Here is a 24,337-nt window from a genome sequence, read left to right as displayed (position 1 = left end):
AATAACGACTTTACCTACCTACTGATGTCCCTTTACCTACCAGGGCAATGCTCTGAATTCTGCACTGAAATCTAATATTACCTACAAAGCAATGCACTGCTGGCTTGGTGGGAGTTCAAATAATGCTCTCTCCAGTCACTAATCCAGCCCCCCAATAACGGTGAGTGTGTTTTTTATCTTGCCACGCTCTGACATATTTTGTAATTTGTCTAGATGTTATTATTCATACAAATATATTCTGAATAATTTTTTAACAGAACATACTCCCTATTTTTGCATCGTCCCACATGGTCCTGCAGGGTTTAAGCAATGAAAGGTGGATTTCCAGTCTGCATGTCTGGGACACAGGAGGGTACTACGAGCGGGAACACAAAATACTACATGTATAATTCACTGTAAAAGATTGCACCACAATGCATCTACTAACACCTTACATCCTAAATATGCAAGCATTTGGACCTTCTTCCTACAGGCATATCCACATCAATTTCACTTTCTATCATCTCTGTTCCCTTTCTCCACTTCCACACACAGTCGCACCACTATTATCCTCTCTCCTTTGTAATTTATTCTGTATTCAAGATCTGACCCCCACGTCCTCACTCCCTAAAAGATGACTTTGCACAGCGTTTACTCCTTTTTAGGTCGAGCATAGCAGCGCGCAAGCACTGCTTTTCCAACATGTTGGTATGTATCTGGCCTTTTAACCACACCCATGCACGCCCATCAATATCACTCGTTCATGGGCTTGCCTTTCAAAAATCCTTTGTTTTAATTGGTAACTGCTTTGCGTTTGTCGCTCTTTAGGGTGGATTTGTTACCGCCTTAGCCATTGACCCTGTTACATGGCTAATTGCACTTTTGCTGATAACTTTGACTGCGAGCGAACTTCTTTTTCCTTTAGTCTCTCTCTTTGCGCTCACAGTGTCGCTTTGAATCGTCTTGCTTATGTCGACTATTTTACTTTTTATTTTCAGTTTGTTTGGCAAGAAAAGATTGGTTAGGAATTTACAACGCTAATAGCTCTGCCCTGGGCAAATGCAAGACCAATTGCACTGCAAATGCTTGTTTCATTTTGCATGTACATGGGGACCTTTCTCAGCTTACATTGCCAAAACGGGCTTCGAAATTTGGTTCTCAGTAACCGATGAATATCGACCAGTTTATTGGCCAACTCCTCCAATAGTCTTTTATACATCCATGAAGTAATTAGTAGGATTTTCTTTATTGCGGTTTTCAATATGCGTGTATTTAATGTGACTATTTTTTTTTCTTTCTAATTCAGTCTATGCATTGCTTTTGATGTCTAATAAATACAGCAATGTGACGCCACTTGAGTCTGTTGCAAGTTAAACGAACTGTTAAATAAATTAATAAAGTTGTTTGATACCACAAAACAATACTAGACATCATGGCACATATGGAAATATCTGAAATCTCAAACTTATTATAATATACAAGCTCGTATGAAATAAAACACTTCAGGAGTCAACTCGAAGGTAGAGTATCCCAGAAGAAGCTCATCTCACACAAGGCATAATCAAGGAACTTTACTTGGTGGCTCATTGCTGACCAATTTAGAATGAGCCCAGTTTAGAATACACCCTTGGGTGGGCTTGCCCATGGCTCTTATTACAGGTCCCACTGAATGAGTATTAATTTGGATAAACAGAGATGTCTTATTCATACTGGAGACACTGATAAAAGACACCTTGAACCGAGAAGTAGTGGACAAGATGCACAACATCCGTAAGCACTTGCTAAAAATCAATTGTCTTAGTTCAGTTAATCGCCTTAACTTTGAAGTGGTTGCAATATTGAATTGATAAGTGGATTTAGAAAAGTGCAGCATGCTGTGTGCAGTAAACCAGGATGATGTACGACCTACATGAGGAATGTAAGTTCATCATGCAGACATGCTCAGCATATCTACTATTAGCTGTGCAAAACAGCCATGCATGAAAAGACAAACTTACTTGTGCACAACCTGCTAGATAGAACATCAGGACAATGCCGAAATAGGCAAATATTTCACCTTTTAGATTGTGTGCTCCAATCCGAGGTCACACTGGGTATAACTGGAAACTCAAAGCAAGTGTAAAAACAAAAAGCTTGCCTTTAAGGATCATATCAAAAGGACCATCTAGGAATACCTTGAGTTTAGTGAGTGAGCAATCGATTCTAGAATGTAAATGGGAGCATGTAATTGTGTTATTGTAGGAGAGGGCAAGGGCAAATGAACTAAACTAGACAGCTATTAGACCTTGAATAGGAGTTAATTAGTCATTGATACTGGAACAATTTTCATAGTGCGGGTGCTGCCATCAATATTTCATCACCGAGGCCATAGGGATGGTGACTAATACAAGTGTTTCACCAAAAACAAGTAAAGCCAGTGAGCCATGCCCAGTCAGAAGTAGAGAGGTAAAGGTGTCGTATGCATCCACTAGCACATGATGAAATACACTGTTGCAAATATATCACTAAAGCACGGTGTGGTAGAACACTAACTTACAGACAGCACCTTTTCCATTGCCACAAAATTGGCATTGGCATACACTTTTACTAATAAACTTATATAGCACAAATTATATTTTGGGAAAATCAGGTTTCTGCATATATTTATCATTTACACGTCATCAAGTAAGTACCTTGATTTGTTTTTATCCCAATAAAGTCTTTGGCCCCATAACACTTCACAATTACAAAACAAATTCCTTCATGTGTGCTTTGGCAACTGCTGATATATTTTGAAATATGTGTACAATTTAGTTAGAGGCATTTAAATGATGTGTGTTAGAAAAAAGTGACACCCTGTAGCCTTTCCTTTTACACTCCCTTTACCCCAGCAAGATTGTTAGATAGTTCACTTTGCAAACTACTCTAACTTTGCAGTCAGAGACAGAAAAATAAACACTAATCTTCATCTTAAAAGAACACGGCCTGGCATTTGCCCGCCATCTTTGAATGGACGGCAAATGTGTCAAGGTTACTACAAAATGTAAAAGCATCTTTATTCCTCATTGACCCTCTGAACCTCAGAATGGTTAGTTTGGGGGTGAGCAGCACCCCCATCACTTTTACTTCCAGCACCTTTGTTCTTCGTGATCTACTGACTGCTCAACCATATGATTGACAAACAGACCCTCAGCACTGCTTAAGGTACTGTACCTGAATAGTCCATACTCGCCCAATTAGATGCCCTGTCAAATGTGTCAAAGAAAGGTGCAAATCTGCCAGCAGAATGACCTCACACTGTGCCACTGCAACATTCATACATCAACGCCTGTACTCCCTTTCATACACGTCATAATTCATTATATAATTATTAGTTCTGTATCAGATCTCATTATTCTCACAATTTGGCGAATGTACAAACGTGAAAATAACGACGTTAATTCATTCAAAACGTTAAAGTGTTTTGACATTTGTTCATTTAAGTTCACAAATAAAATGTATAAATATTCAGCAATTCAGTTATCTCCTCATGTTATTGTCATTTGGCATTTTTAGCAACTGCATTGTGTGTCACTTCAAGGTGCCCCCTCCGTGGTATAGCAATTATTGGCTTTGTCCTTTAGGTCCAGTTGTATGGAAATGTATATTTTAAATCATGTTGGATGTTATAGTACTCATCAAATGGTTCTCATTATTAGTCATTGAACAGCCATTAAGATGATTTTTTTTCGACCTTCCAAACTTGAGAGACTCCAAGTCACGCAGTCAGTATGCATTCCACCAAATGTAATTAAACAGTCTTTGAGTCACAAGACTTAATCACGGCTCGTTAGTACGATGTCTGGGATATTAAATGATAATCTTTATGAAGTGAATCTAACCGAAAATCTTGCCTTCCGGAGTGTGTTGCATGTGTTAGTTTTAGGTTGCCAGTAATAGGAGAACCATACAAGTACCTGCAATGTTCTACATGAGCTGAGATTCAGCCTTGAAAAAACATTGTCTTTAAAGTGTCTAATGGATTCTAGTGGCATTGGCTGTTTGAAGTTCAGAATTAGATGCTTGGGCTCTCTCCAGTATTGATGCAGAATCTTTCTACCAATGAAACCAAATATGGACTTACTCCAGTAGAGATCCTGCGGCCCAATTTGCATTTCAAACATAAAATAACCTTCTACTCAATATTCCAGCAAGCAAACCCCATCATGTCTTTCCATCAGTTGTAAACAGCAAGCACCCTACATGTATTGTATATGGGATAAAGTACACCCTGCTTTACATTATAAGGAAATGGCAAGCAGTTCCGTGACAATATAGAGGATGATGCAGAAAGCAGAGTTCTTTTATAAGGTCATGATGGAATATCCTTATAATGTACGGAAGGAGGTACTTTATTGCTAAAAATACATGGGTATACCATCACCCTTCCCACACACTCCTAACTCCTTGGTGTGTTAATCTTTCATGTGAAAAGCATAGGATGTTTGTAAAAATGAAGGATAAAATTATAATCTCTAGCGCTAACTTAAATACAAGAAAAAGCGGTAAAATATTTGTTACAAAAAGAAATTAGAATCAGTTTAATACAAGTCGGATTGTCAGATTAAAAAAAAAAAAAAGCTGTGGGTCAGAATGTGTAGAAACATGCAGAGAGATTATATATTTCCTATGGCTACCTAAAGTGTGGAAAAATAAACATGCTGCCATAAATATCTCCTTTCTGCTTATCATAATTCATCCAGAAAAACAGCAGAAGGGGAAAAGCCACATGTGATTTTCGTTTCACAGTTCAACTGTAATACATTTATTACCACGGAATGGCGACATCATTTCTTTATTACAGCCAACTAGGTGAATCAAGTAATTTGTAATATGGGAATCAGAGACTGTTTTTTGATACAAGAATTGCAGGCTCTCATGTACTATATGACATTTCATGCTGAGCAACATTCAGTACCGTCAGCTGGTCATTGTGTATGGATTTGTCTTTGCTGCTGGGTTTGGACTATACAATAACTTGCTGGATAAAGATTGCACAAGCCAAACTGAGCTAACAAACATGGATAATACAAAGGGTAACTAGAGACGAAAGCCCTTTTCCAGAATGTTATTTGACTTAGTGATGAGGCCACTGTCATGCATAACTGAACAACAAGGAGAGAAGATGAAAAGAGTCAGACAGAATTATTTACCAATTTGTCTTGTTTAACTCTAACCACAACTGCAGGAGAATTGAGAAAGACTCGTGCTTAGAGTTCTCTCAGTTATTTATCAATAAAGAGGATATCTTCGTGTTTGGGAAACAAATGAATTAAATTACAATTTTTGAACTGGATGTGTGTGACGCTACCTTGGCTACTGTATTAACATTGAGAGACATGGCAGCTGTCCTTCAATGCCAGGTACATCCTTACATAGTGTGATTTCTCCCACAAGCGGTCTTGGTGCACTTCTAGTTAATGAAACGATATCTATCATTTTACTCATACTGGTGGACTAGCCATTATCCATGTGCCTACTGAGTGTCCTAAAAAAAACATGAGGTAAATTCGAACAACTGCAATAAACACTGAATATTTTCATTTTTATGTTTAAATAGTGTTTATTAACGTTTAAAAAGTTACATCAAACACACAATATCAACGTAAATGAATACTTCCCACCCCTCTAATTCGCTCCTCCTCTTTCACAAAAGTGGACTAACCAATTGTTGCGTTTTTAATGTCAAATGCGATTTTGTGTCTTCTCTGACCGTAGGTGAGAAGTACCTCAATGCTCCATTAGATCTTCCTTAGTCTCCAGAAATCTTCTGGCAGAATTTGCAGCGCATAGAATTTTGTCTACTGCCAGGGTGTGTAACAGTTTTTGATAGAATTCCGTGACTGAAGGGAGGCAAGTCTTTTGCCATCTGGACAGGTGTTTTTTTTAGCACTTAGAAGTATAGCAGTTATGAGTGCTCTGGTGCTCTTTAAACTATCAAGTTCAAGGCTAACAATGTCTGTTACCTAATATAGGGGTGAACGGAGCGGGATTACTTGGCAAGCCCTTAGGTTAGCTCGCCTCACCCCACCCCAGGTCTGTAATGTAGGGCTCATCGCAAATGACTAATGAAGTCTTTGTCTTCTAACCTTAGCCTCAATTCAGGGGAGCTCCAAAGGGAGCATAAATCTGGCACATCATCAACTGCACACCAGTGTGTCTTAGTTTCTACTCTGGTCCAGTCTCAAGAGATATGACGGCTGTGCTGCTCTGTAATAGGTTAGTATGTCCGGGATTCCCAGGCTGGTCTTATGTGTGGATTTGTACCCTTGTTGTTTGTGGCTCGTGAGCCTTTCCCCCTCCTACACGGCTGAGACACGCTTCTGCACTTGTGGTATGTACGTCTGAGGGACCGGAAGTGCCAGCAATGCAAGTGCTGTTCTCTGCAGGGTGGTCCTTTATAATGAGGCTATTCTGCCCGGCCACAATAGGTGTGTCCCCTGTCAGCGCTGCGACCCGTGCTCAGTGAGCTGCAGTTGGTCTGGGTAGTTAGCTCTCAACGAGTCGTTGCTATTGGATGTTAATTGAATCCCAAGGTACCCAACTGAATTTGACGCCCATTTAAATGGTAAATCTCGACTTAGGAGTCTGAATGACGCTTGCTGTGTATGTTCACTTTTCATTTTGGAGCATTTATTATCCACAACATGATTGAGATCTGAAGCCCCGACGTATATTCCGTGGTTTAAGACCTCTTGTTAACTGGCAAAAGTCGCATCTAAGTAAATGAGCTACAGTAAAAGTGCGTAAAGTATTTGATTTACTTTTGAGCAGCAAGATATTGACGCTGATGTACATGGAAGTGTAAATCAACAAGTGTGACTGCACCATAATAGTGAATACCAATGGACTGCCGTGGCTAAATGTTAGGAACTTTTGTCATCATACATACCTAAGAACGATGCCATATGTCACGATATTTAAACTAACAGCAATAAAACCTTTTTTCTTTAAGTAACTTATTCCCTCCCAGCATCTATGCTCGAAACACAGCAGTTCCCCGCCGCTGCGGCGGTTCTTCCTCTGACTGACACTAACATTTACTGGTGCTTGCAGTCCCGCCCAGACACCACAGGAAGGTTTCCTCATTATTCCGTTCACCATGCTATACTGCTTTTCATTCGGGTTTTCCACATCCAAAACTGAGGAGTGGACAATGGCAGGATCTTTATCCACGGTGCAACCGTGGTACCTCTCGGCCATTTCTGCAACAAAAGGGGGGCGAGCACATACCTCCATGAGGGAGGGACTAGCCGCCAGCTAGAGTTCAGGAAAGACAGGAACTCGGGGCAAACAAGGGAAATATGGATACCTAAAACTGCCCAAGAACACCAAACAAATACCCTTTCAGCAACTCACCAGAACTAGAGGACTGCTCATTTGTGGCAACATCACTAAGAAGTTGCTCTGTGGTGAGCTAGCAAAAGCATGCGGTGTCAATCGTTTCCTACCCCCAGATTTCCATGCTTGTTTTCTAGCCATCTTCTGCCGACTCCTTTCCACCCTGAGGGATCAAGCACTGCATTGCATCACTGGATGAACGGCTACACCCAGTCTACCTGCTAAATCAATCTATTAAGAGGCATCCGATTTACCTGATTTTTATGGGCAAAGAGGAGGAAGGTGACATGGATGAAAACGTGTACTTTCTTAGTAGCAAAATAAAACAAAACTAAGTCCTGAACACTCCATCTTCCAGTGGGTATGTTTCTGCTCTCTAGGTCAATTAGGAAGTAACTTTTCACGAGTATTTGTAATGCAAACAAACATGCCGCAGTCAAGGCTGAGGCATCACATGGATGCCTACGAATACAAGAAAAGCTCTACTTTTCTCCTTATCACGTTCAGGACTCCAGGTAGTTCTAGACCCCTATACTGTGAACAGCCCTGACGCAGCTGCCCTCCTCCTTTCATCTCTATTCCCAACTTTTCATTGTCCAGCAGCAACAGACTGTTCCAGAAATACACAGTACTTTAAAACCAATCCTACCTAGCGGAGTCCGCTCAGCGCCAGACAAACGGAAGGGGTCTTTAGCAAGACTCTTGATTATCCCGTAATAACGGGAGGCACAAACTCTGGAGTGTGGTGCAGAACTAGAGACGGCTCCTGGTCTTGTTGACAAAGATGTAAAAAAGTAATCAACAAGACAGGAAAGACATCAGAGACATTGTATGAAAGATGATCCAAGAGCCACTTGTGAAGAGCTGAGGACTGTGCAGAGAAACAAGATGGTTCCAAAACACTGCAAAGATGAAGGACGAGAGACAGGAAACCATCAGGTAAGAAACTGGTCCCAGCTTTGTCCAGAACACCAGAACTGGGATTGATGTGGAAGGTACAGAGCCTGTTTAAACCAGGTTTTTGTACTGTCCTACTGAGAGGTCTTAAAATAGAAGACGCAGAATGGGTGGTAGGACTGTCCGCGTGGCAAAGGAACATCAGAGCACAAGACTGGAGCACATAAATGTACATTTGTTTTTAAAGAGACACAAAAGCTAACTCTGTAAAGTATATGGTGGAAAGTCAATGGCAGTAAGAAGTCAAGAGATAAACATTCTCTCGATTAGTTATTTAGAAGAACATTGGTACAAAGGCTCAACCAGAAGCAGAGACATTATCCTAAGAATGCACGTAAACATGCAACAAGAAGCACCTGTGCAAAATTTCAGTGTTGCAAATTATCGTCTCACCCCATTACATGGCGCCAAGTAACCACTTCCTTCTGTGAAGACGGTAAATTTTCATTTTGACATTTCCTGCTGTGAACTGACGGTGACTTGACAAAATAATCGAGTTCCCCTTTTTAATAAAGGAATGCAGAGACCCTGAGCAGGTAGCACACAAGTGCTTCAACTTTTTTGCAGCTGAAAGACGATATCTTTATTTAGCAACCATTTGCAGTAAGTTGTGTGCAGAGACATTTTGGGTGACTAGTGCTAATAATTATTCCACAAAACACGGCCCTGGTGTAAGCTCTTCCTTTCTTATCCTTCCCAAGTACACCACAGCATGAAACATGTTCACACGATGTTCTGCGTAATGTGCAGAGAAGCAAGGAGTACATATGACCCAAGGACAAGACAAACACGACAGGCAACACACACCAATGCCATAAGGGTGATTTGGACAAAGTAACCTGGAGCAAGACAAGTCCACAACCGCCATTTTGATTTGTAGTACTGGTCTGGCCAGTCCTTCTCTGAGGGGAAAAAAACCACACACTACCAAGTGGCTTTACACACGATTCAGAAGATGGCAAAATAGATGTGCCAAGGCCTGATTTCCGATGCCGGGTAAAACCACTGCAGCAACACCACAAGCAGAGTTAACCATCTCGCAGGGCTTAGTTCTAAAGTGGTACAATACTATCTCATCTTTGCCAGTTTAGCCCCTCAGAAACCCAGAAAATGTTTTTTGTTCACAGATTTCTACAACTTTGGTCCTAATTCGAGAATTACAGTCTGCTTGCTACTCATTGGTGCAATCTCTGTGGAAGCCTTTGAAGATGCAGCTTTTCCTGAAAATTTAGAATTCCGCTCAATGCTGAATCTTGATTTCTGGAAAACTTGTAATGAGGATCCAAAAATACATAGTTGTATATATTAATTGGTAATTAACAGTTTGAATTGTATACCAAATTGTACTGTATTTCAAATAAGACAGGTATTAAAAAGTGGGTAATTATAAATACAACACTTTGTATATGCGAAAATATATTGAATTTATTGCATACAATAAAAAAACTCCCATAGGGTAGTTTCAAATGCCCAAAGAAGCCGGATTTTGTAACGGCATAAATTAGCCTCTTAAAAATAGCAAGTACTGAACATCGCAAATGGTAGCACGGGGGCAACAATTGCAAAAAATCTTCAACACGAGCCACTCCACAACAAACACGTTTTTTAAGCAGTATCGCATTGTAATGTTACTTTGTAAACCAGGCAGAAATGTATTTATTTTCAGTGATTGGCACAGCAACCATTGCAGAAATAAGAGCTTTGTGTCTAATAAAACATATCAAGTTGCATATTTTGGGCTCCAATGTTATCAATCTATCAATCAAAAATCTGTTGTGCTGCAGCATTTTGGGGTCCAAATTCAGAAGGGACGGAATACGCTGTAAAAACGGATTAACCCTGCGGTTGGAGCAAATTTCTGTATTTTATGAGGGTCACACAGACTCTCAGAACTAGGGAGATAAATTTAGTAAGATTGCAGGGTTCCACCATGTGGATACATTTGCTTGTAAGAATGTGAAGTAAAATAAATGTTATTGTTTCTCTATTATAGAACTCACTTTCCTCTGACTTTAGCGGAATACATTTGCATACTATGCCAGGGTGGCACCTAGGTGGCACCTACCTGCAAGACACGGATGATACTAGCAAACAAGTGAGTTTGCAGATTTTCTCCTGCTTTCAAAGGAAGACCCAGTTAGGAATTCTTACAAACATTCCAGACCCTAAATCTGTGATTCTGAAAGTCCATCATAATAATGGAATGTCTGTATTTGCAAATATGCGCTGAGGGCATAAAAACCTAACAATGCGGATTCTGCAACTCAGCATTGGAAATATACTATGACAAATGGTTTTTGTGCAGCTCAGTTCAACGTGTTTTGAAAACAGGACATGTGTTTGGTCCAATTGCCCTGAAGAAAACCTGGTCTTTCAGGAGAGCCCACAATTTATTGGTCCATTGATAGTTAATTATTGTTAAAAGAATAATCTTATGGCCAGCAACTTCCATCCATATAGTATAGCAAACTGGAACTGACTAAATATACCAGGTTGAGCCAGATGTCAGGGGATGACAACTAAATACACTAACCTGACTTGACTGATCACAGCTACAGTTAGGAGACTCCAGAAAATTAAAAGGCAGTTGATCAATTAATATGGCAGTGCATTAGGCATCATCTTCGACTCCTCCCTAACTATGACCAAACAGGTAAACTCAGTCACCTCCTCTTGCTGGCACACCCTCCGCAAACTCTGGAAAATTTTCAAATGGATCCCAGCAGACTGTCGCAGGACAGTCACCCACGCCTTAGTCACAAGCAAGCTTGACTACGGCAATGCGCTCTACACTGGTACCACGACGAGAAACATCAAAAAGCTGCAACTCATCCAGAATGCCGCCGCCAGACTTGTCCTTAACCTCCCACGCCAAGAATGTATCTCCCAGCACCTGAGGACCCTCCACTGGCTCCCGATAGAAAAACAAATCACCTTCAAGCAACTCACCCACAAGTACAAAGCCATACATAACGTCAGATCGACCTACCTGAATCACTGCATCTCCTTCCACACCCCGCCAGATCCCTCCACTCAACTTGTTCTGGCCACTATCCCTCGCATTTGGAAAACCATCGCCAGAGGACGGTACTTCACCTACATCGCAGCAAAGAGCTGGAACAACCTACCCCTATACCTCAGACAAAGCCCATCGCTCACCATCTTCTGGAAGAACCTCAAGACGTGGCTTTTCAGATGAGGCTCCACCCTTCCACCTGTGCCCCCCAGCGCCTCGAGACCCTTATGGGTGAGTATCCGCACTCTAAAAAAACGGATTGATTGAATGAACCACTAAAGACATTAAAGATTGCAGAGGAATGATTGTCAATTCGGATAGTGAAAGCAGATGGATGGGCTGTATGTCTGTACAAAGAGAAGATATTTGGTTGAGTTGTGTCGAAGTGGCACTATCTAGGAACACATTCTTGTAAAAGCACAATTCAAAGATATGTCAAAAAGCAAGCAATGGCGTGCACTCTCTTTGAGGGAAAATTACGCTGGAATCACAACTTTATGACATGAATAGCAGACTGTGGGCCTGGTTTATATCTCAGTGGTCACAACTGTGCCGGAGTTCCCTCCTCGTCATGACTATAGTCTACTTACACAACTGAAATTTGGCCATACTTTGACGATGGCAGAGACTACCTTATCTTTGCCATGGTCAAGCTTACCTGATGGCACAAAGGAGGAATGGCTGCAGAGGTTTGGCTCTTTGTCCAACCACCTAATTTAGATTGGTGGACATGTAGCTGTTTTTTTCAATGGCTGTCACCACTAGGAAAAACCTGGCAGTACCCCCCCCCCACCTCACAATTGGAGGAAACTCCCATGGTAAGAGGGATACCTTTTTGTTTTTATTTTCCAAAAGAAAGTCCTGCTTTGCAATTGGGTGATTGTACAGTTGTTTAGTAATACTAGCACTGACTGCAAACATCTTCTGTGACCTGTTGATCAAAAGGTATAATCCTAACACGGACCAAGTCACCACTTCGTTTTTTGGAGGTTGATACATCAAGTATCATCAAATTGATAAACAGTAAATACTACATCCCTACAAAATAGCAAGAATGCTGGTTTCAAGGGACACAAAAACAATTCATATTCAGGTAAAATATGCTGTACACCCTCTCCCCGGGCCAAATCAGACATTGCTGAAACAGTCTACCATACTTTTCCATCTAAAAATTGTCATTCATTCCAATAGTTCATCACATTTAACTTGAGCAAATAAAGCAAACTGTTTTATGTGCACTGGATCCTACCCAATGCTTCCATCATTGAAATTAAATACAACGTTTTTTTCTGTAATCTTCATTCTATGGTCTACCCTCATGGTAGCCACCTTCAGATTCTCCCATTTCCAGATTAATGGCCATACTTTTCAGTAGATCAAGGGGGTAACAGCCACCCACACTTGTAGTTAAGTAGCAAGACACAATGGGAGATGAAAAGGGCCTGCAGAAAAACGATCTGCAAATAAATTATTTAAAAAAAGTAAATCAAAGCACTGAACAGAAAAGTAAAGGGAATGCATTGGGAGCATACACAGAACACTATCAGGATTTACCAATGTCTGATTGCAAACTATGTCCTTCTGAGAAAGCTGGTGTTACTCTGCTAGTTCATGTGAGCAAGTCTCTTTTTCTAGACCCTACGGCACAAACAAGGATACAATATTCATTTGAAAGCAGGCTTTGCAAACGCAGTAGGACAGAACAGTGACTGATCACATGCCGGGATAAGACAAAGGAATATGTAGTGGTTGCTTCAGACTAAACAAGCTTCACTTTTGCCAAATTCGAACAGTACAGTCAGAAATTGCTTCTGTTGTGCCTATTCATGGGGAGTTATGTGACACCTCTCTTACTCCTGACCTTGTTCCCTCAAGGACAATGATTCGGCCTTTGATTCACAGAATTCCATATTTCACCCAACTAACAGTATTGAATCTATACTTTTAGCTATTCTCGATGGTTTTAGAGTTCTTGTGAGTTATGGTAGTTCTGTAGACTTGATCTTATTGCACCTCTTTATGACATCTGATATAGACTCTCACACCATTATGTACGATGTGTCTTGGGCATTGGCAACAAAGCTCTCGAATGAATTATATCCTATGTGGACAATCATCAGACCATTCAGCTACCGCTGTTCCAGTCTCATTTGAGGAAAGTCATCCCAGGAGTAACAGTGGGCTCATCCCTGAGCCTCTCGTTCCATAATGTCTATGTTTCTCCTCTCAACAAACTTATACTGTATTTTGTCTTACCAACAATGCAGCTAAAGCTCAAATAATGGTCCATATAGATGACCATTATTTGGGAAGCAAGGATTTATTTCGACAAAGTCTTACATATAATCAAGCTTTGATGAATATCAGCTCTCTCAACTAAATACAAAAAAAGACACTGATGTTGGCTTTAAGAGGAAATACAGCTGATTGGACTGCAGACTGGTGGCCACTTTCTTAGGAGATCCTACTATAAGGGCTCCTCATTACAGAACGTAAGATTCTACTTTTGATCAGTGACTTTTTTCCTATCCAAATTATCACAATTTCTTTGTCTTGCTCTTTGCACATTTATCTGCTTTGTAAGGTCTTGCCTTATCTTCCTTTTCAAGCTTGTAAACAGTAGTTCAAGTGGATTACTGCAGTTGTTTGTACCCTAGTCTACCTTTTTACCTCCTTGCAAGACGTCAGAGAAATCGGAATGCTGCAACTAGTCTGATCTATAGGCTATCCAGGAACATTCATATTACTTCCTAATTTGGACTGTTTGAACTGTCTACCAGGACACATACATATTATTAAGAGTATTTGAATTATGCATCAGTCCTTTCACAAAATTGAACCTCATTACCTTTAATCTCACTTCCATACTTACATTCCTAGTTTGGGTCGTAGATCCAGTTTTTGGACAGTTCCACGATTCAGAAGAAGCAGATCTGGGGGGCCTTTTTCTTTCCACTGGAATGCTCATCCACTAGCCATCTGCACCCTAGAGGATCACCTGGCCTTTCGGAAAGCGCGATAACCTTCCTTTTTCCTAGTGCTGAATTTCTGTACAGTAATTATGTTTGCTTGGCATTGTCAGTTCGCTCCTTTCCAGTGCCAGGATACTATTTTGGATGACAGCTCTGCTTACTAAATGCAAACTTCATTCATAATCATTCGTACTGAAGAACCCAACAGTCAACATCTGAGCAAAGAACTTGAATTTGGCAGATGTGGTAACAAGGCAGAAACAGAACATGCAAAGGAAAAGAATGGGAAAGGGTTTGACAATGATGGGTTTAAGATAGAGCACAGCCATATGAAACGGTTAAAGCAGAAACAGAATTGAATTGACATGAACAAGTGACTACTATTGCAGCAGAAGGCAGCGAGCAGAACATTTTGAATTGGGACAGAGAAAACTAAACTGAAGAATAAGAACAGGAGTGCTGCTGAAACAAGAGACGGGCAAACTAAGAATATTGTGCATTCCTTAAGAAACTATAGACTGCAATACTGAAAATGCCTCTAAATTAATTACTCAGGACACTGTAACTGAAGAACGGAAGGCACTTAGCACCAGTATGCAAAGGGCACGGAAGACTGGTGCATTAACAGTACAAAAAAATGAAGTACTTAAAAACATTATGGGCTGAATTACAAAAGCTACTAAGAACGGACATGCTAAGGACGCAGCGCCATAAAGTAGTAATTGCACAAATAACTAGACTCCTAAAAATACTTTGGTTACAATGAAGTGGATTACTAAAAGAACAGGGAACTAGGTCAATATATGAAACACGGAGAGAAGGTTAGAAAAGGATAACCACAACACACAAGGGGCAGCTCTTCTGGTGGTTTCTGTATGAGAAGAAGGGAATAGTGTGCAGCAGCAAGGTTGCTGCACCAGGCCCACTGATGACTACGAAACCAAAAAGAGCAATGAAGGTTCAGCAGCTTGGGGTATGAGCCAAGAAACACATCACAGAGAGGCTGCAGGGTCTTACGAGCAGACAAAAAATCCGAAACAACAACATGGCACTCTTGCACCCTTCTGCTGAAACACGCGTTACACCAGGAGTGCCGCTGGAGACAACAATCTCCCTCGCCCCTTTCCAAGTCTTGGAATGAGAAGTACATTTCCACCATAACTGGAGATTATTTTAATTCTGGTAATGATATAAGGCTTCGTCATGTTTCCAGACTGCTCGCAAGTGCACAGATAGAATTTAGTGCATTTGATTCAGTAGAGGACACTGACAGGCGTCTGAAGAGCTTGCAAAACTATGTAAATGCAATCAGAAAGTTTATCCCCAATTCTGGTGCAGAGTCCCCTTTAGGCCACAGATGGCACATCCTAGTGGCTAGCTGTCAGAGGAGCGACAGTGCTTCTATCTTCTAAGTGGAAGTGCTTTTGTTTGCTGTGTCCAGCGCTCATTGAAGCTTGGTATAGGGTACGGCTGTCAACTATCAATGAACGAATGAAAATGACAGGTACATCACAGACCTAAGACATTAAAGAAAGGCGGCAAGGACCACCTATGTCACTCAAAGGTATAGTACTTACAGGACTGAACATAATACTTGATGTGGAAAATGAAATAACATTGGCAATGTTTTTGGTGTGTTAAGTCACCATGTTTAAAAATTATATACAGCTGTTTAGGAAAAAAATATATATATTAATGCAAGCCAGTGAGACTGTGAGATCACCAAGAACTACAAAACCAATCATCTTTCTAGAGAAGACGTGCATCAGGTTTGCTGCATGTGGCCCAAGCCTCAATTATAATAGCCAGTTTACAAAACCTGAGCTTTTCTGAATCGTAGCCTCTCACTTGAAGCAGAGCTATGAGCTGTAGTAAAATCTATACGCACATGTCTCAAAGTGGTCTGTATTCAGTTCCCTGCAACAAAGCCTCCCACCAAGTTCAAAATGTCACTGACGCTCAATACCCTTATTCAGTGCCTGCACGGATACAGGTCTCCTTTCCAGCTTGTTGGTATTTACACAAGATAACCCAATGTCTGCTCTCTGAGATTTCAAGATCAAGTAATCTTCTAGTACCAAACATTTAAGTAATGTATTTCCAGACCTTTAACACCTGTCGGAGGACAATCCTCCAAATAAACTGGCCAAACTCCATCAGCAACAAGGACCTGTGGCAGCAAACTTTCCAACTCCCTGCTCATGAAGACATCATGAAAAGACGTGGGGCTGGATAGGTCACACCCTCCGCAAGCCTGCATCAAACACCACCATGCAGGGTTGAGTTGGTTCTGTTGGTCTTTCCCCACTTTCAACCATTATTTGTCAGGTTAGGTATTTAACCTGCTGTGTCAGTTTACTAAAATTACATTGACATTTTTTTTTAACCACAAACACAACTCTCTGAAGCATTATAGCATTAGCTGGACGAGAGGTTTCAATGAGTCTGGAGATCAGGGATTCTTAGGTGTTAAGTAGTAGCTTGGACATATAATTTGAAGTACTTTGAGGCAGCCTCCGCAGCATGCATCCCTAATTAACACCCTTCATAAATATAACCAGCAACATCCACACACAAGGACAATAACTAGTTGGCCACAAGGCCATCAATAATGTCTTCAGTCAATGGCTGGCCATCAATCATGAAGAAAGAAAAAAAAAGGGTGTACTCCTGAGTACAAAGAGCACATGACATGCAAGGAACATTATTAGTGAAGTTCTAATCAAAAGATTATGTACAGTAATCTGAATAGCATGGAGAGAACCTCTGAAAACGGTGGGCACACTAAGAGTGATCCAACTTCGTGGTGATACTATCAGTGATGCAAAATATATGGTCCCATCATATCACAGTATCACGTCCACTTACCTGGGACACTCCAAATCCAGCAATGTACTCGTCTTCTGGGAAGTAATAGCAAGGATAACATTTTGTAACAGTTTCATTCAATTCTGTACTTTGTGGCAGGATTAACCTTACATGGTAAGTAATTCAAGCCAATAAAAGGTTACACGCCAAGAAGAAATAATCTGAGAAGGTGAGCACAGCAACTTAAACAAGAACACCACAGTGTGCCAAAATTGAACGCGAAGGAAAATAGCCATACAGTTTCAGGACAAACAGCTTTCACTGTGATCTTCGCTCATCAAAGAGTCACGGACGTGCATAACTAAGGATGCTAGATTTGGTATTTATTGTTTACATTCTGTATTGGTGATGAACATAGCATTTCACAAGTAACGCTGTGTATAGGTCTAACCTGGACATGTGTCAAATAAGAATACAAGAATTGCAACAAAAATAAGTACATTTCGAAATGTGGTTCCTGCTCAAGTGGACGCTGAATACCCTGCCACTTGACACCAGAACTCCGTTAGGACATTGCCAACTTTGTGACGTTAGCTGTGGATTTGCCAAACACTTCCAAGAGTGTCCACCACTGTCGTAACTACTCACAGCCCTTGGAGGTGAGCTTCAAGGCCCATGTATAGCGCTGCATGTTAAAGGCATGGATAGATTAGCAGTACTTGTATTTCCGCAGGTGTACAGTGCTGCAGTAATACCGCATCACATCCAGGAGAAATCGTGGCAGGTCGCTGGCAACAAAAAGCTGGTGGCTACACCATGCAATACATGCAAAAAAATACACTGGGCTACCACAATGACTGCATGGATTTACTGCATCACACTGGGGCATTTGAAGGCTGCCTCTAGAGCCCCCTCCGAACTATGGTGCCCTAACAGCATGGAAGTGCAAGGTCCTTTCTGACCCCCTACTTGGCCAAGGAGCCTCTCTTATAAGATATATAAATGTACTTTGTGTGTTCAGAATGCTGGACGCATACAACTTCCATATATTGGGATCTCTACGGCAAGCAGTACCTACCGCCCGTGGGCCTATGACGCCGCTGGTCTCAGAAGGAGAGGAGTTGAATTCATGCACTGGGGAATCTGTCAGAGCACAGGCGTGGTAACAGAGTTAGGAAACAAAAAGTTATGTTTTATTATAAAAGTTAAACAAGGTTCAAATATCCTGTAAGTGACTTGAATACGGGACAGAGAGAGAGAGTGCTTCTAAACTCACGCCTGATGAGTGAGAGTTGAGTTGCGTATGCCTTTTCCTATCAAATAACAATAACGAAGCTGCTGCGCCTCGGGCACTGCCTGAAACACCTGAGTCCGTCTCACAGGTGATCCGCCGCCGAGGCGTCTGCAGCATCAGGACAACAAACCCAAACACTCGACCCAAAGGGACAAACTCCTGGAAGCACGTACAGCCCGCCCAGGGCGGAGGCAGGGCAAGCACAGGCAGGACAGGGAGATCGCACACACCAAAAAATAAGTCAGCAAAACACGATTCGACACATAACCGAGCTTCAGCGAAAAGTCCGCTTTCAAAAGAAAGGTGTATGCACCCACCTAGCCGGGACAGACACACAAGGAGCGGTTAAAGGTGGGACTGCAGGCTCAGCCCAGGCAGGGACACGTACAGGCAGAAATGGGGTGGGGGAAGAGGCATAAAGGCACAGAGGGGGCTGCAGACAGACACCACGGGGGCCTGCTTCACGGGAGAAGGGCAGGCAAAGAGGCGGCTTCTTCGGATGGTAAGGTAGTAATCAGACAGAAGCTAAAACACACGCACGTACAGACCATGCGGCTGAAGGCGGGCGCGTACTGTGTAAATATGCACCCTCGGCCCCTTGCACCTACTTTAGAGGGTCCCGGGGGCGCCGTGCAGTGTGGTGACTCGAGGCTGCGGGGGAGAGCTGAGCTGGCCCCGGTGAGCGCGCCGTTGCAGGATGAGAGTGAGTGGGAGCGGTGTGCTCCTCCTGAGCTGGGGGTGTGCGCTGGGAGGGGCCGGGCCTGCCTACCGCCCGTGAGCCGGGGTGCTGCTGTATCGTGCCTGCCTCAGCTCGCAGTACGTGGTTGACGCCCGGGAAGCCCCTCCGCTCGGCAGGGGACAGACGATGTGCTAGTGCTTTCTGTCTGGCCGCACTGGCTGGGCTGCCTTGATTGCTTACCTGCCAGAAAGAGAAAGTTCAAATAAGTGAGCTGTGAGGGCACCCCGACGCCCTAGCAGTGAGAAGTGTTATGTATGCAGGACGAGTTTAAGGATTCTCAAAATCTAAAGAAAAGGGATGGTCTGTGGACGACATTACATTTACGGGTCGCCCGGGGTCTTGCCCCTTGCGACCCCCTGGCACTGTCTTTGCGACCCTTGGCCTCCAAGGTGGCAAAACCAGTGCCAGAAATACAGTAGCAACTCGTCCTTATGGATACCGGTTAGTGCTCCGGTCTGTGTTCTCTCACCGTTTTATTACAATAGTGGTGAAAAATGTTTCATTATTCATTGTCAATGTATTAAAAATTGGAGTACAATTAGCAAGAATATAGCCTTCCTCATCAGCTGAGGTAAGTAAAAAGTGTGCTTTTAAATGTATGTTGTGTGCATGCTTGTGGGTGAGTGTGTGTTTATGTGACAGAGTATGCGTGTAAGTGTATGTGTGTATGTAAGAATCCGTGTGTATGTGAAATTGAAGGTCAGAGGTCATATGATGTCACTTCCGCCACCCCTTGCATTTTGGTGAATTGACGTTCACGGGAAGGTCTGCGTAAAGGAAAATTAATAAATTGCATTAGACTTTATTTTTAGGTTTGGGCTGAATGGCGTAACAGAAGAGCTTGGAGGCATTTTGCTGTTTACTCAGAAAACAACTGGCATCAACAAGACATCGACATTCCAAAGCCAGAAAGCAGGTCAAGTGTATACCTGGAGCGTCTCCACACCCGGAACCATCGTTCCATCGATCCATCAATCAAACCAGGAAGTACCACAGCCATTGTCCCATTTTGTTGAATCTTGACTCTGGTTGGAGCAACAATGTCCACCACCTGGTCTGAGGTGCCCTCCCCCTGTTTCTCCCCGTAAAATCTCCAATCCAGGCTAGCCGGGCCTGAAGGACAATGGACAGTCAAGCCAGTCCTCTCCATCCTACTAGGAGCAGCTTTATCCCACATCTCCAGCCACCTCCAAACCTCCTCCGGTTGATCGAAAAAGTGGGATTTCCCCCTGGATACCACCTTTTGACGTGCCGGGTATAGCAACACGTATTTGACGTTCATGTCACAGAGCGTGGCTTTCACCTCCATAAACCCCTTTCTAGAGGTCTAAACCTTGTTAGTCAGGATAAATGGAGATTTTACAATTCTCAGAAACCACTCTCTAAGATTCCTGGGCTGCCCTCAGGATACAGTACCTATCCTTATAATTCAGTAGTCGGGCAATAATAGCTCTCTGGGGCGTCCCGGGACGAGGTGGTGCCACAAGGGCTTTGTGAGCTCGCTCCACCACAAACACCCTGGACAATCCAACCGGTTGCAACACATCCTTTATCCAACTTTCCACAAAGCCTTCCACCTTTGCTCCGTCTGCAGGTTATGGGAACCCCAGCAAACATTATTCCGACGTGACCTGCCCTCAGCATCCTCCAATCTGGCTTCCAACCTCCCAACTGTGGAATTGATCTGCACCGTTTGTTTGCGCAGAGAGCCCACCTCGGTCTGCATCTCGACTATGGAACCCTCCGCTACCTTGACCTTCTCAGAGACCTTCCTGAGATCCACCCACAGGAGATTGACCTCCATCGCCACCGTCTCTATCCTCCCCTTGAGGGCCACCGTGGAGCCCTGTATAGCTGCAAGAAGTTCCGCTCGCAAAGGCTCACCAGCAGTCCCGGGTGCACAAGAGCATCCTCGGGTCCCACAGACCGTGTCTGGCACTGTGGCAACGTCACTGGTGCAGTGTATTGTTGAATGGTATTCCCCTGCGATGTCACGGACTGTCGGTGCTGTCCCACACCGCAGCCGGCAAGGGACCATGCAGCGTCCGCACCACAAGTAACCCAGATGGGGAGCAGAGGTGCATGACAAATACAGCCCCACTCGAAGTAGCAGGAGCAGTCTCTAGGCTGTGCACCACGCTAGCCACATGGTGGTGTTATCGTAGACAAGCCGCCCCAGGGTGAGTATATTCGTTCTTCCCCTGGAGTCCCTAGCAGCAAATTCCATACAACTTTACGAGACAGGCCCACAACTGGGCTATGAGCGCTTCACTGGCCAGCCAAGTCACTGCTCTAGAGTCACCAGCTCAACCATGCAGGCAGCACCACCATTTGTCCAAGCTGCTCCTTCACTGCTCCCACTCAGCCGATCCAGAGTTTGTTGTCAGGTTCCCGCTCCTCACCATGCACCAGGATTAACAGGTGGGCCCAAGCAGGGCCCTCTGCAAGTGCTCAAGCGCACAGGCCTACTCCAATGCCAAGCCGCAGCACCCGGCAACCAGCTCTGCCCATGCTGCAGCACCGTGATCTCACCAGGTCAGCCAAACCGGGATTCCTCCACTGGGGGGGGGGGGCGATCACCCCCGCCTATGCCGTTCCAAGCACGGCACGCCCAACGGGGCTGCCGCACACACATCTCCTTTTCACACGGCCTGCTCGGTCCAAGAGCTGTGGACCCTAGCCCTCAATCCAGGCACCGAGGGCATCCGCAAGGTCCGGGCCTTCCCCTGCCGTAGGGGGAACTTGCGATCACGGGTACCCTAGGATATTATGCAAGATTAGGCCAGGGAGCGGGAGCTCACCAAGAGTGCGTCCTGCCGGCCATCTTGCTTGGCCACGCCCCCCAAAAATCTTAGTAATTAATTTCCTTATTTCTCTAAATCAGTATGTCCCATTTCATTGAGAATAAGAGGAAACACAGATTGCCATACCTTTTGTGTGGACTAGGTTTATGTGTGAAGCATGCACAGTAGCTTGGAATAACCTCTCTTTTGTGTGATAAACAGTATTGTGCAGTGGATAAGTTTTGAGAGGAATTAGGGGCTGAATTTAGTTTTTGTGAGATCATTTTCTACGTGCTGTTCGTCAACTGCACAACAGTAGGGCTAGGGAAAACAATGACATAGGGCCTTGCTTAGGATGATGAGCTGCTTGCATCTATATTATCAGCTACACCACTCCTTGTGTGGACTAGACATTCAGATTTGCCTTGTTGCATCTGGCATACATCCTCTTCAGCTGAGTATTCCACATCAGGTCTTTCAAACATGTAGCTAAAACAGCAAAGAAGCAGAGTAATAGTCCAAACAAGGGCCAGATTCAGCATCTGAGTGAAAAATTCAAGTGAGCCTTGCCACATAATAAACATGCATCCATATTTCAGTCTACAGAAGACAGTGATGAACAGAAAGTGAGATGAAACATAAGAGTGATGTAACATTCCTTTTTGTTATTTTTCTTCCTAATGGTCGTTATAATTCGTTCCCCTATGTATCCCTACTGGTACCCCCTTGCTGATTTCCACTGCATCCCAAATATAGTAGCAGTAAAGATTCTATCAAGTCAGGTGAGGTGTTGAGAGCTGATATCGGTGATGGTCCAAATTACTAAATGAAGACCATGTTGCTCAGATAGGAAGTTTCTATGTGATTTCCCAGAGCATTAGGAACTTTTTCACTTTGGTGCTATCTCCACTAAAGTGAAGCACACTCACATGTCATGGGATACTGCAGAGCCGAGGGCTGCCTCAATACAGTGTTTTCATTCCGAGGTAGTGTCAACTCAGTATTTAGTAGTGAATAATGGAGATCAGTTTTTGTGATGGATCCTAGGCCTCCCGACAATAACAAAGACATTGGAATTATAATTTGTCCAGAACTGGACACAAATGTCATTCACTTACCCCTCTCCGAAGAGTACAGAGATAATGGTGACCCATTCCTGAGGTCAATCAATCTTATTGACAAAGGAGCACATGAGTGCATATGGGCATCCTCAAAAAGCAAGTCCCTGAAAGAGGTAAAGAGCGAGATAGCATAAAAAACCTAGAACACAAATGGGTGTACTAAAAAAAAAAAAAAAAATGTAAATGAGCCCAGCTGGACTCTAACCCTAAACCTTAAGTGAAGGTCTGCGGCATTCACACTGAGCTAAGGTTTTTTTATTTTATTTTTTTACTTTTAGCCCATCATGGGCTATCTGGGACCGCAAGGGGGCTCTCAAAGACTCCCCCATAGTCCCTGTATATTTTTTAATTTCTTTTTTTCATTGTCGAAAATGGCTCCCTGTGGCAGTTACCCCCCAGTTTTTGCCTGATATTGATGCTAACTTGACTAAGACGTGTACTGGGACCCTGCTAACCAGGCCCCAGCACCAGTGTTGTTTCACTAAAAATGTACCTTTGACTCCACAATTGGCACAGCCCTGGCACACAGATAAGTCCCTTGTAAGTGGTACCCCTGGTACCAAGGACCCTGTGGCCAGGGAAGGTCTCTAAGGGCTGCAGCATGTATTATGCCATCCTAGAACCCCTCACTCAGCACATGTGCACTGCCTCGCAGCTTGTGTGTGCTGGTGGGGAGTAAATGACTAAGTCGACATGGCACTCCCCTCAGAGTGCCACGCCCACAACCCACTGCCTGTGGCATAGGTAAGTCACCCCTCTGACAGGCCTTACAGCCCTAAGGCAGGGTGCACTATACCACAGGTGAGGGCATATTTGCATGAGCACTATGCCCCTACAGTGTCAAAGGCAAATCTTTGACATTGTAAGTGCAGGGTAGCCATAAAAAATATATGGTCTGGGAGTTTGTCAAACAAACTCCACAGTTCCATAATGGCTACACTGAATACTGAGAGGTTTGGTATCAAACTTCCCAGCACAATCAATACACACTGATGCCAGTGTGGGATTTATTGAGAAATGCACACAGAGGGCATCTTAGAGATGCCCCCGTATACCAGTCCAACTACTAGTGCTAGGCTGACCAGTTTCTACCAGCCTGCCACATCCAGAAGGGTTTCTGGCCACATATGGGGAGTTCCATTGTCACTTTGTGGCCAGGAACAAAGCCTGTACTGGGTGGAGGTGCTTCACACCTCCTCCTGCAGGAACTGTAACACCTGGCGGTGAGCCTCAAAGGCTCTAGCCTTTTATTACAGCACCCCAGGGCACTCCAGCTAGTGGACATGCCTGCCCCTCCGGACACAGCCCC

At 43.4% G+C, this 24,337-nt stretch overlaps 1 protein-coding gene across 2 annotated transcripts in view; it reads right to left on the bottom strand.

The window, feature by feature from the left end:
• TNFAIP8 (TNF alpha induced protein 8) overlaps window positions 1–19,135 on the bottom strand; it is a 433,158-nt gene extending 414,023 nt beyond the window's left edge. The window contains exon 1 of one of the 2 annotated variants that reach the window (XM_069226875.1): window positions 18,994–19,135. In XM_069226875.1, coding sequence (XP_069082976.1) covers window position 18,994 — 1 coding nt within the window. In that variant the 5' untranslated portion in view covers window positions 18,995–19,135. Of the gene's footprint in view, window positions 1–18,702; window positions 18,725–18,993 lie in introns of those variants that run through there. The other variant, XM_069226884.1, reaches the window with a different exon arrangement.
• Between the last annotated feature and the right edge of the window lie 5,202 nt (window positions 19,136–24,337).

Source organism: Pleurodeles waltl, chromosome 1_1, assembly GCF_031143425.1.
Source record: "Pleurodeles waltl isolate 20211129_DDA chromosome 1_1, aPleWal1.hap1.20221129, whole genome shotgun sequence".
NCBI lineage: Eukaryota > Metazoa > Chordata > Amphibia > Caudata > Salamandridae > Pleurodeles > Pleurodeles waltl.
Note: the sequence above shows the minus strand (reverse complement) of the source record. Positions and strands in the feature narration are given on the sequence as shown.